Here is a 16,154-nt window from a genome sequence, read left to right on the forward strand (position 1 = left end):
GGAATCATCCATTTTCAGAGAGATTCCAGTGGTGGTTATGTCATCTGAGAATATCTTGACCAGAATTGATAGGTAAGCTCTTGATCAGATTAACACGCCTTTTTCCAATTTTGTATTGTGTTTAGGCAGCCTAGTTGTTTTTTAGCCGACCTGGAGCTTGATCTTTTTTAGTCCAGTTCTTTTGTTTTTATCCTTTGTTTTTTTGCTTCTGTTGTAAGTATGTATATTTTTGGGCATGAATTCCATCTAGAATTGAAACTCACTTGTGTAAGGCATGTGGATTTGGGTGTTTGGATCCCTTGCGTTTTTGCTTGTTCTAGGATGGTTTAAGCAAACTAATTTTATAGATGTACATACTCAACCACTGAATCCAAACATAGCCATTGTGGGGAGTCACTAATATTCGTGTCTAAGATCTCTGGAGATCTCAATTGCTAGTTAAGCCTAGGCTGGCATGGAGTTGTGATTATAAGTGCAAATAATGCATGAAACCTGCTTAATGATTGGCAGTATGAAGTTATTTACCATCAAGTCCTTGGTAATGTGGTGTAGACAAGACTATGTTGTATTTTTGTTTTGATTGAGACCACTTTTAATCTAACAAAAGTCAATAGACAACTTTCAAATTCAAATTGAGAATAACTAATCCCCTCAGATGGCCAAAATCCTTTCCATAAAATTTGAGATGGAAACAATCTTGCCAAATCTTCCCACTGATGGACAGAATCAATCTCTCAATAATATCATCTTGTTAGACACATGGAGTGTGGCAGAACATGTTGCTTCTAACTTGCAATTGTGGCTACAATAATTGAAACATGATAAATTCTTGAAGATTCCTACTAGGACCAGACCCTGTTGGCATCGCAACATTGTTGTCCATATTATAATTGCCACACAATTATTCATTTATCAACAGCTTTCATTACGTGTGCTTTATGTCTAGAATCATTGGCAAACTACCATTATTTTTTGTTGAATCTTCTCAGTCTTACAAGGGAATATATATAAGTAGTTTGTTAAAAAATTAGAGTATTCTTTACCTTGCAGATTTGATGTTTCATGTATGGAAGTTTCTTAATTCGTTGCTTGTTTCATATTTATTGATTGTTGACTTCTTGTTGATTGGCAGTTGCTTGGAGGAAGGAGCTGAGGAGTTTCTATTGAAACCTGTCAAGTTGTCAGATGTGAAACGCCTAACAGATTTCATCATGAGTGGTGAAGGGAAGAAAGTGGGAGGTAAAAGATCTCAAAAAAGAAGTCGATCAGATGATTGCATTTCATCTCTATCAAGTTCATGTTCAACGGTTTCTCATCAATGTGATCTATCTTCGTTGTCCCCGTCTGCAATGTCATCAAAGAAATCTAGACTATGACCAATTGATTTATTGAGCAGTGCTCTTTTATGTCTCCATTTTTGCTGAACTTTTCCTTCATATCCCAGAGCATGTGATGTAATTTGCATTTTTATACGACTGCTGACAATGAGTATAGATTTAGGACTGAAGAAGAGGATCTCAGAATCTTGCTTTGAAGCTTACATTTTTTAGTCTTTGCTGATTTTGATATTGTAAAGAAAAAATTTATTATTAGAAATTAACTAAATTCTCCATTTTGTTACTTCGAGTCTGATTACATATTGTTACTAACATTTAATATGATTTTAAAGTTTTGTACCCTCTATTTAGAGTGTACTATTTTGTTATTTGGCCTTTTTTGTGCATATGGGTTATTTATTGTACAACATATGAAAATAAACTTGTATTCGTGAATAGTTGACTTAAACATTTCCACATTGTTAAATGAAATAAAAAAATTATGTATCTTGTATGAAGCTCCTTCAACATAAACTTCAAATTGTTTGATATCCTTCTTTTTTAATAGGGAAAATTAGTTACTTCTACAATTAACTAGAAACTATATGCACAACTAACAAAACTAAATTAACTAATTAAACTGTTTTATTTACATCAGATAACAGAATGAAAAGGATTGCTGCTGGTTGGTAAGGCTCCTTCTGTTTAGTATTAGAAAGAAAAAAAAACTAAATCACCCTTTTTTCCCACAATTGTTGTAGGAACAATATATAAATCAGGAACTTCCATTTGTCACCAAAATGAGAAATGCAATGGATTTTTTTAATTCCTACTGTCCAAAGTTTTAAAGCCACAATAACAAAATCATAGAATGGTCCTTAATCATGCCAAACGGCAGCTTCCAAATTCCCTCATCTTTTCATTGAAAATTTAACTGTCTTATGTGAACATTGTAAGACAACACTATTAATATATTGCATCTACCAAAACAGAATAGGACAATAAACATGAAAACAAGTTCTGCATTTCCAAACCATTTTCAGTCATTAATTTATAACCAACCATCAACCATCTGTTGTACAATAAATAAATGGTTTTATTGTAGCAAAATGCTAAACAGTGTTTTTTAGATCCAATTTTTATTAGTAATATAAAAATATATAACAATTTTTTTATTAGTAATAACTCTTCAATTCTATTATTATCTTGATGTTAAAGGGTGATGTTAACCATATATTAATCACTTAAAAGGTTAAGAAGCCAACAACCTTTCCCCAATGCAACAGCTGGAAGCAACAGTGTCACCTCATTAGTTACCATAGAGACGGCATATAACAAAATCAACATTGCTAGGACCATTATTTTGTATTTTTAACATAAATGTCAATTACTAGCATAATTAACAATTCCATTTGAAGCACACAAAAATAAAATAAACAATTACATTAAATATAGAGGCGGACGGCTCAACCATTACATCCACCATTTCTCTCCATAAGTCATTGCAAAGTAAGGCCATTTTTTTGTTGTTGTAAAAATGTGATTATTTCATTTATTTCCATTTTATGGATAAGGGATGACTTCCAATTAGACCGATATTTGGTTCTGCTTTTAATATAAGCTCACCATCCAAAATTATGCTACCCTTGTATGATTTCATTGGTCATCAATTTGGAATTCCCATTTAAAGCCAAAATTTATTTGTGCTGCTACTCACATTGCACCAATATACAACTACCACATTGAAATTGTCATCAACCATTGGTACTACATTAAAAAACATATAGTACTAAAAAATAAGTTATACTTTGGAGTACCATGTTAGTATTTTTCATGTCACCTTCACATTATTCTTCTTCAATTTTTGTTATTCATTACCCTTTTTTAGTCCTTCAACCAAATTACTCATACTTTATAGTATCTCTTTTTCTATAATCAATATCTCCAACAGTAATTAAACCATCCCAATTCAAAAAAATTCAATGTCAGCACCTATTGCAATGGCTGTGGCTTCCACAGCTGTGGCTATGTTATTCATTACAGGTATTTTCCATTACTTCTACCACAAATATGTTCTTGCTAGATACCAAAGTAGAAACAAAGTTGCTACCACTGCTAAAGGTTATCTTAAAGAGCCAGTGCTAAACCATGAAGATATAAAAAGATATGGTGGTAATGTGAAAGGACTAATTGTTGAAGAAAATGGTGTTGATGTTATTTACATGATGAACAAAGAAAGTAGACAAATGGTAACAAGTTTCCCAAATTGTACGTTCAATCCTAGTTATGAAGATGATGAAGAAGAAAAGATAATAGATGTGTTGGTTCATAAGTCCAAAATAACTAATCATAATGAGATTATTCCATTTGCATGTGAATCTCATGAGAAGTTACCACATATTTCACATGAGTTACTACAATCTTCACTTCCACTTCCACTTCCACCACTACAAAAACCTTCACAAATGAATCTTGAGAAGAACAAGATTCACATGAGTTACAATCAACCACTACCATCTCCTCCTCCTTCTCCTCCACCTCTTCCTTCTCCTCCAAGAAAAGAAATTCCAAAGGCACCACCTCTTCCTTCACCTCCACTTCCAAAGACTAGTAGTGGCTTCACTTCATCTTTGAAACCACCACCAGCACCTAAAGGAAAAGCAAATATCAAAGAGATTACCATAGGAGAGAGTTCAAGAGAGAATGGACAAACAAGGCTAAAGCCTCTACACTGGGATAAGGTTGCAGCTGATGTTGATCATTCAACAGTATGGGATCAGATCAATGATGGATCTTTTAGGTAATATACTAATATCTTCCTTAATATTAATTTGACTAGTATGTGTTTTCATTACATTATTTGAAATTTGCTTTGGTGTCCCATGTTGCCAATGTTTCTAAGTTGTTAAATGCTTATATGTGCTTCAATATCTCATTCCTTGAGCTAGATTTTGTGTTTGGGGAGGAACTTTCCTCACTCCAACAAGTCTATATCATCAGAAGTGTAATATAAGCAAAAATGGTAATTGAAATTCAGTTACCATTTTGACTTCTTATATTTCATTCCGGAGGAAGTACATATCTGAAGAAAAAAACACAAACTTTGTTCTAAAGTACACTTCATAACAAATTTTGTCATCGGAAAGTACATTTCCATAAAAATGTGTGGTTTTTAGAAATGTGGGGTGGGCTTGAGGGGAAATTTTGTCGTCCGAAAGCACACTTCTATAACAGATGTGTGGCATTTGAGTCTCACATTGTCAATGTTCCTAAACTGTGCAATGGTTATATGTGTTTGGACACTCTCGTCTATAAAGAGTGGGATCTAAGGACATTGTACAAACTTCACAATTTTCAAGTTCTTTTTACTTTTTTTTTTCAGGTTTGATGATGAACTCATGGAATCACTCTTTGGATATTCAACCAACTACAAAACTCAAGAAAGAAACAGGTCTCTTTCCACTTTGGCCAAGTCCAATTCCAACACACCAACTCAAATATTCATCCTTGAGCCAAGAAAATCACAAAACACTGCAATTGTGCTACGATCACTAGCAGTTTCTCGCAGGGAAATCTTAGATGCAGTACTTGATGGTGAAGGACTCAGTGTTGAGACACTTGAAAGACTCACTAAAATAGCACCTTCTCAAGAAGAAGCATCCAAAATTCTCCAATTCAATGGCAACCCAAATAGGCTTGCTGAAGCTGAGTCTTTCCTATACTACATCCTTAAATCAGTTCCAACATCATTCAACCGTTTGAAAGCGATGTTTTTTCGATCAAACCACGATAGCGAAATTCTTCGGCTCAAGGAACACTTACAAACACTTGACTTGGGTTGTAAGGAACTTAGGACTAGTGGTTTGTTCTTGAAACTCCTTGAGGCCATTCTCAAAACTGGGAACAGAATGAATGCTGGAACTTCCAGAGGCAATGCACAAGGTTTCAACTTGAGTGCTCTTACAAAACTTTCTGATGTAAAAAGCACAAATGGGAAAACTAGTTTGCTTCACTTCATAGTGGAACAAGTAGTTCATTCAGAAGGGAAAAGACAAGCACAAGAGGAAGACAAAGAAGAATATCTAATTTTTGGTTTACAAGTGTTAGGTGGACTAAGTGATGAGTTATCAGAAGCAATGAAAGCATCTTGCATCGACTATCATAGTTTCATCACTATGTGTTCCAATCTTAGTTCTCATGTTAATGAAATTAGACACATTATAACATGCTGTGGAAACAATGAGAAAGGTGAATTCTTCAAGGACATGAAAGGATTCCTAGAGTTATGTGAGGAGGAACTTAAGGTGGTGAGAGAGGAACAAGCAAGGATCATGGAACTTGTGAAGAAAACAAATGAGTACTATTTAGCAGGAGCAACCAAAGATAATATGCCAAACCCTTTTCATTTGTTTATTATTGTAAAAGATTTTGTTGACAAGGTATGTCAAGCTTGCATAGAACTAAAAAAGAAGCTAGAAAAGAAGAATGTAGGTGTAGAATCTGTATCAACAACACCACCTCTGTCTCCATCAAACAGGATGCCATCAAGATTCTCTAGCTTTGATTTAAATTTTCTGTCAAATAGGTTAGAGTCTACATTTTCCAGCCAATCAGGAGATGATTTCTGAAGCTTGTTTTTGCATTTGTATCCTTTGATTTATGCAAAATATGGTCATTCTAGTTCGTTCTTTAATCATAGTTTTGTTATGTTAAAATCTTTAAGTTTGACGAACTTCAAGATGTACATAAAAATTATTAATGTATCAGATATTTTATCTATGTGATATTGTATTTATTTATTTATTTATTTATTTATTTTATCTTCTACAATTTACACAATGTTTAAAATACTCACTAAAAGTAATGGTGTACTAATATACAAATGATTGGTTCTCAGTACTATAACGCCAATGTCACCACTAATTTTAGGATATATTGTTTGTGATATTGCCACAATTTCATGTTTCAATAACCATATTATTTTGGATAACTTATCATTCTATCTGTCACAATAACTTCAATTTCTAACCATTTTTGTATCGGTATACTAACACTTAAATTGTGTACCGTCACCTACATTTTTGGCTTAGCCATTTCATATCTTGTAATATTTTCAGCAGCTTATGAACGTAATGTCGTAAATAGACTTATTCTATGTATCACATATATATACGAAACATTTTAAGTGAGATAGATGTGATCCTTAAATAACTTTTAATCATGATATTTTTTTAAATATCTCGTAATCATTGACTATTCATATATGGTTGTATGATCCCAATTTACTCATTTCTCTCTCTCATATTAAAAAACCTCCAATAAACAAATATTGCAAAAGAAAAACCTTCCTTGGACTCAGGCCCTATCATAAAGTGTGCAAAGATGGGTTTCAATCTCACAGCCCAGAAGGCCATAAGCCCAATATCACTGCAGACACTTTCATCATTTTCTTATTCGTTATTGTACTGTCCCGCATCTTTTATGCTTCATTATAGGCCAACCAAATTCAAGTTTTAAGTCAAGTTGCACAAAAGTCTTCATAAACAATGATCTGAACAATATGATAAAAAAAATGCATCTCTGTATTCATATTGGTGTTTACCTAAACATTGACCAAACATTCCAAAGGCCACAATAAACAAGAAGCAGAGAAGAAAAAGAACTGAGACAGACACATGGCTTCATCAAGAGGTGGAAGTGAGAGCATGGAATTGAGTGCAGATAAAATTGAGAAATCATTTGCTGCAGCCTTGAAAGTTCACAAAACACCAGAGAAACATTACCTTTTAGAAAAGAACAACAAAACCAACCCTCCAGAAGTTATCATCAGCTTTCCAGCATCAGGTGCTTTCAAAGATTGGTATTCCAAAACAACCTTTGGAGAAACCGAAATAGATCTTAGTCTATTTCCTTCACTTAGAAGCATTGGTAACAACGAACCTGCTTTGGTTAATAAATCATTTCTCCAAAGATTCAAAGATATTTTGACAAAGTCATCACTTAGAGATGAGGTATTATATTTATATTATATATATATGAAAACATCTTTATCTTACCCTCTATGATCTAGTTATGTAAACTTTACTTTTCTGTTTTGTTTCCTTTTATTGCATTCATACCCAATTTTCCTATCTAGTAAGTATACAGTTACTATTGCTAAAAATGAACTGAAATAACTCAAAATTAGTTTGACACTCGATTAGGCAATTAATTTATCGAACTTGGTTCATGAATCATGAATCAAACAAGTAGAATTCAAATCGAGCTCATTAAATAAATAGTTGAAGTCGAATTATGTATAATTAAATTCGTTGATTCACGAACCAGCTCGATCTGTTACACTGCAACTGTTAAAAATCACATGGATTTGTTAGAAAGGTAATGAATGTTATAAATGTGAATGGATATGTAGGTGGTGAGAGCAATGAATAGGCAGAAGCAAATAGTATTTGCAGGACATTCATCTGGTGGTCCATTGGCAATTCTAGCAACCCTTTGGACCTTAGAAAACTACCTAACTCCAAAATCTCAGGGTGGCATCCCTCCCTTATGTATTACTTTTGGTTCTCCTTTAATCGGTGATCACATATTTTCTCATGCTACAAGGAGAGAAATTTGGTCTCACTACTTTTTCCATTTTGTGATGAGATATGACATAGTGCCAAGAATCCTCCTTGCACCTCTCTCTTCATTTGACCAAAGATTTGAAACAGTTTCACAGTTGATAGATCCTAAATACAAATCTTTCATGAGCGAATCGAGCCTTGGAAGAATCGCTTCGATATCAGATTTCTACTTTGAAGTGATGTCAAATGCTGCAACTGTCACAAGGCATGCTGCCTGCAAATTAATGGGAACAACAGAGGCAACACTTGAAACTATTGCAAATTTTGTTCCTTTAAGCCTTTATAGACCCTTTGGAACTTACATCTTTTGCACTACAAGTGGAAATGAAGGAAAGCAAATTGTTATAAAAAACCCTGATGCAGTTCTGCAGGTTATGTTTTTCTCTGCTCAGTTAAGCTCTGAAGCAGAAAGTGATGAAGTTTCCTATAAAAGCCTAAGACAACATATAAGTTATGGCACTGAATTGATAAAAAACTTAGGAATGCAGAATGTTGTGGTCTTGGACCAACTACAGAATCTTCCTTTGTCTGATAATACTACTCTAGATGGCATCATTGGAACCATTAACACAGCCTTAAATGACCTTGGCCTGGTAAGTAACATTTTAATCCTTCCCTATTTTTTCAAGTTTAAAAATAAAAACACAAAAGTTTTAAACATGCATTCGATCATATATGACTCTCTTATCGATTTGTTACAGTATTTACTAAAGAGCAATGCTATTTCTTAAGAAACCATTAATTCACGAATAAGACAGTTGGCTTTAGATTTTGCTTAGAAGTAGCCAATAATATAGAGAGAGTATATTATCAAATATGTGACAATAAAATGTGTGTGAATAATTTTAGAGTACAAGAGCAAGACTATGCATTGAAGCAGCAGCAGCATTAGAGGAACGAAAAAGGAACAACGAGAAAATCATAGAACAGAAAAAAGGTTTTATGGAAGAAAAAATGAAGGAACTGAAAAGGTACAAAGAAACATGGGAGCATCAGAAAAAAGGTTACTACGACGGATTCAAGGAACAAGCAGACCCGGAAGATTTCAAAGCAAATGTAAAGAGACTAGATCTGGCAGGTGTGTGGGACGAGATAATCGATAAGCTTATAAAAAACGAACTTCCAGAAGGATTCGAAGGAAAAAAAGAATGGATAGAGATTGGAACAAGGTTTAGAAGACTAGTGGAGCCTTTGGATATTGCTAATTATTATAGACATTCAAGGAACCGTGACGGTCGTGTTTATATGGATAAAGGTGGAAGGCCAAAACGGTATAGGTATACGCAGAGATGGTTGGAACATTATGAGAAGAGGGGTGATGAAGGTTATTCGGAATCTTGTTTTTGGGCTGAGGTGGAGGATCTTTCTTATGATAATAAGAGTTTTGAAGATGTTAAGGAAAGGGTTGTTGTGTTGGAGGAAAAGATTAAAAAGTGGAGGGATAGAAATGATGTGGGTAAGGATGTGTTTTTGGAGGGTTCTACGTTTGTCAAGTGGTGGAAAAGTCTGCCAGAGCAACATAGGCAACAGTCATGCATTCAAAATCTTGTTCAACTGTGACACAACTCTTCGGTTCCTTTTTAACATACGAATCCTTTGGATCTTGTTGCCCAAAAAGAATTACATCAATTTACTTCAAAAAGCTTAGAAGAAGAAACTTTTTTTTTAAGCCGTTAAAATGTTAATATTAATTTTAAAAAGAAAGATTTTAATAAACTGTTAAAATGTTAATATTAATTTGAAGTTGTATGGATATATTATTTATAATTCTAATAAAATAGTTTGAGGTTTTTATGTTTATTTTTATTAGAGGTTTAAATTTTTAAAGTGATCTCATCACTGTTACTTAATAATTCAGCACAAAATCATCAAATTTGAATCACTTAACGAAAAGACTAATTATATCTATTTTTTTTAAGGACAACAATGATTTGCCTCCAAAATACACTTAATTACCATTTTGGTTCATATATTATCACTAATTGTAGAATTGATTCTTTTATTTTAAAATTTGACAATTTAAATTTATTCTTAAAACTTTTGAACTAAAAAAGGTTAGTATAACATACAAATTAATGATATAAAATTATTTAAATCAATTAATTATTTATATATAATTAATTAAATTAAAAAAATAAATAATTTATAAAATTAAAAGTAATGTTTTTATATGAGTTTATTGTAAATTTATAGATATAAATCATTGAATATTATCACTTTTTTGTTATGTAATCTAAAATATGTTATATCATTAATTTTTGATTAAAAAATAAGTATAAATAATTAAAAATATCAAATTTTAAAATTTAAAAAAAAATCAATTTTATAAATTAATTAAAATAGGAGGTAAAAACAATCAAAAATAAATAAATAAGGAAAAGCTTTGGTTGGCGCACAACACAAGTGTCGCAGGGTTGGGGAGCTAGCGAGGAGTTGATGAGTAGAATTCTCTCACACGACTTTCATCGAACACCTATAGATCTCTAACCCAACGTGTCAATCTACTAACTAACCACGTTGTCTTTCGTAAATCTGTAAACACCACTGTTTCTCAAGACTTCATCGTGACCGTCTTCTTCTTCCCGTATTCTTATTCTTCTACCAAAATCCAATAAAGAAAAAAAAAAAAAACAGTAACCATGAATCGTGTATTATCACCATTTTCCAAACACTGTAACAGAGCAATTCACCAAACCATCTCAAAGCACCGAAGCGAAACCCATCTTCAAACGGCAGGTCCCGTGGGCTCTCTAATAAAATCCCGTTCCGTAATACGATTCCGAGGACCCGACACAATCAAATTCCTTCAGGGACTATTGACCAACGATATACGCAAGTTTAGCGAACCTATTGGCGATAAAACCTCGAATTTGCCTACACCTAACGTACCCACCTCTTCGGTTCCTCCTATCTATGCTGCGTTGTTAACCCCTCAAGGTAGATTCCTCTACGACCTTTTTCTTTATAAACCGCCAAGTTCAGATACCAAGCTTAATAGGACCGGGACTGGACCTGTCTCCGAACCCGATGAACCCTTTGAATTGTTTGCTGATGTTGATGCTTCTGTTTTGGATGAATTGTTGACAACCTTCACCAAGTGAGTCTCACTGCTTTTTGTATCATTTCATTTCTAGTTGTTTTAGGCAATTACCAATTAGGTAGTCATATTCACTGCCACGCTCAACTGAAAATTGTTCCATTACTTTCATTTAGCTTAATTAACTAGTCTAGTAGCAGAAATTCCTGTTAATTAAATTAAGGAGGTGATATAAATCATACCTAAAATTGCAAAATTTTAAATAAATCGGTCTCTGTTAGTATTTGCAGGGACTATAATGACATTAAGTTAGTAATACAACTAGGTGAATATGGTCCAGATACAATTAAGCTGCATTTGATAACAAATCCCAACACAAGGAGGAACTCGATTAACATTTTGCAATTTCAAGAAGGATAATTTTGAAATATTGATAATGTGTGGGGGATTAGGTTGATGCAATCCTGCGGTTTCAATGACTAATTTGGATATTTACTCAATAAGCAATTGAAGACAGATTGATAAATAGAGTAATTAGTAATTAGTAATTAGAGATAAATGAATGAATAGATTGTTTGATATATGGCTGTTTCCTTAGCTTTGTAGGAAACACCTTTCCTTACTGTTTTTGTTTCATATTTCTGAGATTTTGTTTTGGATACCTTAAATTTTTTAGTGCTGCAGATACCGGTTGAGATCGAAGGTTGAGATTGATAATGTTGCCAGCGAATTCTCGTGTTGGCAGCGATACGGTTCTGGACCTCTTGAGAATTCCTCGGATGTAGAAGAACCAGAAGCAGCCTCTGTTGGGTGGGGGGCCGGTGAGGATGGTGCTGCAATGTCATCTTCTCATGGGGGTAATCTTGGCTGGCAATGGTTTAAGGATCCCAGATTAGCCTGTCTTGGTTTTAGAGGGATCTTCCCGTCAAATATTGTTCGTTAGTATCCATCCCTTTGCTGCCTAATAAGATCGTGTCTTTCTTTGGCAATCTTTTATAGATATTTGGTCTTAACGCTTTCTTTGTGTCTATCCATGTTTCAGCACCTTTAATTGAGGCTGACAAAGAGACTGATGAACAGAACTATCTTTTGTGGAGAATAGAAAAGGGAGTAGCGGAAGGTTCAAATGAGATTCCAAAAGGTTCATAATCACTTTCCTTCTGACAAATTCTTCAGAAGATGAGTGAGTACTTTTGAGGCTGACAATCTTGATTATTTGATTGTGTTCAGGTGAAGCAATGCCGCTTGAGTATAATCTTGTAGGTCTTAATGCAATAAGCTTTGACAAAGGTTGCTATGTGGGGCAAGAACTCGTAGCTCGGACACATCACAGAGGGGTGATTCGGAAACGTGTAGTTCCTCTAAGGTTTCAAGATACTGATGGGAAAGGTAATTAGTAGTTATCTTCTTTAGTGTTATCTGTTGAATGGCTACTATAAAATGATGATGAATGAACTCTCAGCCTTTATGTTCCTGCTATTTCAGAAGTCGAAAACAAAGTCATTCCTGGTTCAGAGGTAATTAACACAGCATCTGGGAAAAAAGCTGGTTTAGTGACTACTGCCATGGGATGTCGCGGGCTGGGACTCTTGCGGCTAGAGGAAGCTTTAAAGGGATCCACGGCTTTGTCCATTCAAGGACAAGAGAATGTGAAGGTTGTCGCTAGTAAACCAGATTGGTGGCCTTCTGATTGGCTTCAAGATCTTCAACAGCAAACTGCTTTTGCATAGGATGTTTGATGTTATTCAAAAGATAAGTATCTTTGAATAATTTGGTTGATAAGGAAACTGTGACCGCGAGTGTTGTGGATTTTCTTGCTGATAGAGTTATGGAGACGGCAGTTTGTCATATTTCCCCCTTAGAAACCTTAATGTAGAACAGTTTTTGTTTTGGTTTAGAAAAGAATCATGTATTTTAAAATTGTACAAAGCCCTAGCTAGGCATTGCTGTCTCATTCATTTTGCTTGATGAGTAGCATAAGCTAGAAAAATATGATTAGTGTAAACTTAATGACCAATTTTGTTCTGGTAACAGATTCAAATTTTCTTTTTTGTTTGTTTGTTTTCATTATTGTTATAATGATATTGATTGTTCACATGTTCTACAAAAATAGTTCCAAGATCAAAACCTTGGGTGTTGGCTAATAATTTGATTGAGATTTAAGTTTCTTTTCTTTTCAGCTCCATTTTACTCAAGTTATGTGGCTTAGAAGCTCTCTCTAGCCTCTAGGTTAGCTCATTGCAATGTTCAGATTTTATTTACGATAATATACCTTGACACCGTTTGGGGACTCTTAAGTGTCATTATTTAACTACAGTTATCAATACTACACACGTAATGTTGGGCAATATTGTTACAGCATATGGAGTTTATGTATAACAGATGAAAATATCTTAAAGTAGCTATTAGCATTAGCATATCACATGCTTGCCTAGGAATCTCTATTACAAAGTAGAAGGGATTGGATGCTGCTTTCTACTTATTGATGTTACACTACACTCAGAAACAAGATAACTCTATGTCCTGATTTTGTGTATTTCATTCCTCTAATATACTTCTCGTTTGAAGGGTACTACTAAGCAGAGTTGTACTAAACAAATTTGTAACCGCTGAGACTCACGTTTGTTTGGAGGGGGAACATGTAAACTAGAAACAGAGGGGCAGGTGGTGGAGTAGGAAAATCAGTTAGACTCACGTGCAGCACACAGTTGTGAGAAGAAAACAACTGTTAGAATTGGAATGATTTTCTACTCACACATGCACAATTGGCACAAGAGAGCTAGGGGTATTTTCTATGTGCCTAAAAGTAATATAGAGAAGAAGGTTTTTGATGGTGGTTACGAAATTTGAAAAGGTGGGAGGAAGGAGTGGACAGTGGAGATGAGCTTTTTTTCGACCATCAAGCATCAAGCAATGAGCAGTAGGAGAGTTGGAACAAAGGTATAGTACATTTTCTCTTCATTCTATTCTCATTTCTTTTTTGATATTTTATTGTTTCAACCTTTTTGGTAATATTAATTGTTATTTAGTTTTTGTTGTTTCATTATTATTTTTGTATTTTATCGGTGATGTTGTTCTTTTCATTTTTTATGTTCTATATTAATTTTTTTTCTTTCTGGACATGGCACAAGAAAAGTATGTTTTTTCTTTTGTCCTCAAAACACAAGAAAAGTAGGTCTAACCTCTTAAGTTTTATTATTATTAATTACATTAATTTCTCTTGAAATCTCTTTTACATGGATATTAAATAACTATTTTTGATTTAATTATTTCATTCGAGAATCATAACTATTATCATTAAAAAATCATCAAACCAACGATTTAAATTGTTTATTATTATAAAGTATTTAAACTCCTCTTTTAATATTATCACGCGTATCCCCTCTATTTTTCAAAAAATAAAAAATTAACCTCACTTATCTTTTAACTTTGTTAAAGAAAAAAAAAATATATTTTTTTACTTGGGGAAAAAACCTAAACACTTGCTCTCGTGTTTAATCTATATTCACTTGTTTGATTTTGCTTCCTATGCCATTAACTCCAAGTGCTGCGACATGCCACTATTTATTTGGCTTTAGTCACCACTTTTGCATTCCAAATTCCATCATCCTTTTCAAACACAATCCCCTATAAATCCTTTTCAAACACCATGATCTTTGTCAATACAAGCACGAAACGGTATACTTATTGATTGCCAAAACACACCATTCCTTTCTCAACTAACCACTAATAACTAGTCAACTTGTCACTTCAAACCTTATCCTAAGCTCGAAAGATCCAAGATTAATATGGAGCAGGATCTTATCGCCCTTTTCATCGCACTCCAATTATTTCCTCTTAAATGTTTCCATTGAACAATAGTACTTTTGTTGTTTACGAGTATAATATTATTTGGCGTATGTATTTGATCATCGAAAAAACTAAGTGAAAGAGTCATGATTTGTGTAAACTTCAATCTGATTTTTGGTTAGCAACATGTAAGAGATTTGTTTATCGAATGTGTTTTTAACGGAACATATGAAATGTTAACTCTCAAGTATTGTGTGTCAATTGATTTAAAAAATAAGAGAAGTGAATGTCTATTCAAAAATTAGAGGGAGTGTCTATGATATTCAAATAGGATCTTAGTGGGTGAGTTTAATTTCACCTTTATTTTATGTGTTGGCCTATGTTACGAAAAAACTTAATTTAACTTTTCATATTTCATGGTGGGTGTTTTTTATTTAAATGAATGATTTGTTTTATGCACAAAATGTCAAATGTTGTAGTGAACAAAAAAAAATAGAAATGTCAGATAATATAGAAGTTATTGGTTTTGTTTTTAAATTTTGTTTCGAGAACAAAGAATGAGACAAAAGCTGTAATTAAATATGGATTAATTTTTTTTGTTTTTTTGTAAAAAATAAAGAATAGCTAAGAATTAGGATGTTACGACTTAAGAAGCAAATCTCTCCTCCTATGGTCGGTGGAAGTCTAGTTTCGAAGATTAGAGAATTGCTTTCTATTGTTTGGGAGGTCATAGTAAGCAATATGCGTGTTCATGTTATTTCTTGTGTTAGTTGTGAGTATAAGTTCTACTTGATTCTTTATGAGCATCCATATGTTCAACTAAGCCAAGTTTTGCTAGTTGAGCACCCAATTTAATTGCGCCAACAACAATTAGGAAGACTCGCTCACTAGGTGGTACCCCTTATGGAAAATGTATACAAGATCAATGTTGATATGGTGGATCCTGTTCACAATGAATGGGAAATTGACATTGTTATCAAAGACTCATGGAATAGTGTCCTTGCTGTTGCCACTAGGAAGCCTGCTGTCCTACCTGACATGGATACTACAGAGGCTCTTAGGGCCATACTGTCCCTCCAATTTGCATTTTCAGACCATTATTTTGGAGGAAGATTTGCTGAATGTCATTACAACTATTCACAGATCGATTTATGATTTCTCATACTTTGCTTTATTTAATTTATATACATTATTAAAATAATCTTTTTTTATATTATCAATGAATTATAATTATTAATTAATTAAAGACGTTCCACTTTAACTATAATTATTTTTTAAGTATATATTATGGGTGTAAGATATTTTAGAACATAGGACATGTCATTTAATCTCACAGATATAGAGAATAGAAAAATATATATTAAAAGTAATGTCTTACACGTGTCT

General features: G+C 33.5%; 4 protein-coding genes across 4 annotated transcripts in view; all 4 read left to right on the forward strand.

The window, feature by feature from the left end:
- LOC101509524 (two-component response regulator ARR5) overlaps window positions 1-1,620 on the forward strand; it is a 2,749-nt gene extending 1,129 nt beyond the window's left edge. Inside the window, exons 4-5 of the mRNA XM_073369223.1 lie at window positions 1-72; window positions 1,133-1,620. The exon at window positions 1-72 is cut by the window's left edge and continues 2 nt beyond it. Coding sequence (XP_073225324.1) covers window positions 1-72; window positions 1,133-1,376 — 316 coding nt within the window. The 3' untranslated portion in view covers window positions 1,377-1,620. The remainder of the gene's footprint in view (window positions 73-1,132) is intronic.
- A 1,085-nt stretch (window positions 1,621-2,705) lies between these two features.
- LOC101507826 (formin-like protein 4) lies at window positions 2,706-6,095 on the forward strand. Its single transcript, XM_004502073.4, has 2 exons — window positions 2,706-4,116; window positions 4,699-6,095. Exons 1-2 carry the CDS (start codon window positions 3,299-3,301, stop codon window positions 5,942-5,944), a joined length of 2,064 nt encoding a protein of 687 aa, XP_004502130.2. The 5' UTR covers window positions 2,706-3,298; the 3' UTR covers window positions 5,945-6,095.
- A 708-nt stretch (window positions 6,096-6,803) lies between these two features.
- LOC101509849 (protein EDS1L-like) lies at window positions 6,804-9,742 on the forward strand. Its single transcript, XM_004501910.4, has 3 exons — window positions 6,804-7,327; window positions 7,729-8,535; window positions 8,792-9,742. The coding sequence occupies exons 1-3, from the start codon at window positions 6,992-6,994 to the stop codon at window positions 9,500-9,502; spliced, it is 1,854 nt and encodes a 617-aa protein (XP_004501967.1). The 5' UTR covers window positions 6,804-6,991; the 3' UTR covers window positions 9,503-9,742.
- Window positions 9,743-10,326: 584 nt separating this feature from the next.
- On the forward strand, window positions 10,327-13,030 carry LOC101510163 (putative transferase At4g12130, mitochondrial). Its single transcript, XM_004501911.4, has 5 exons — window positions 10,327-11,039; window positions 11,664-11,917; window positions 12,022-12,120; window positions 12,210-12,368; window positions 12,465-13,030. The coding sequence occupies exons 1-5, from the start codon at window positions 10,582-10,584 to the stop codon at window positions 12,707-12,709; spliced, it is 1,215 nt and encodes a 404-aa protein (XP_004501968.1). The 5' UTR covers window positions 10,327-10,581; the 3' UTR covers window positions 12,710-13,030.
- The last annotated feature ends 3,124 nt before the right edge of the window (window positions 13,031-16,154 follow it).

Source organism: Cicer arietinum, chromosome 5 (genome assembly GCF_000331145.2).
Source record: "Cicer arietinum cultivar CDC Frontier isolate Library 1 chromosome 5, Cicar.CDCFrontier_v2.0, whole genome shotgun sequence".
NCBI classification, from domain to species: Eukaryota; Viridiplantae; Streptophyta; class Magnoliopsida; order Fabales; family Fabaceae; genus Cicer; species Cicer arietinum.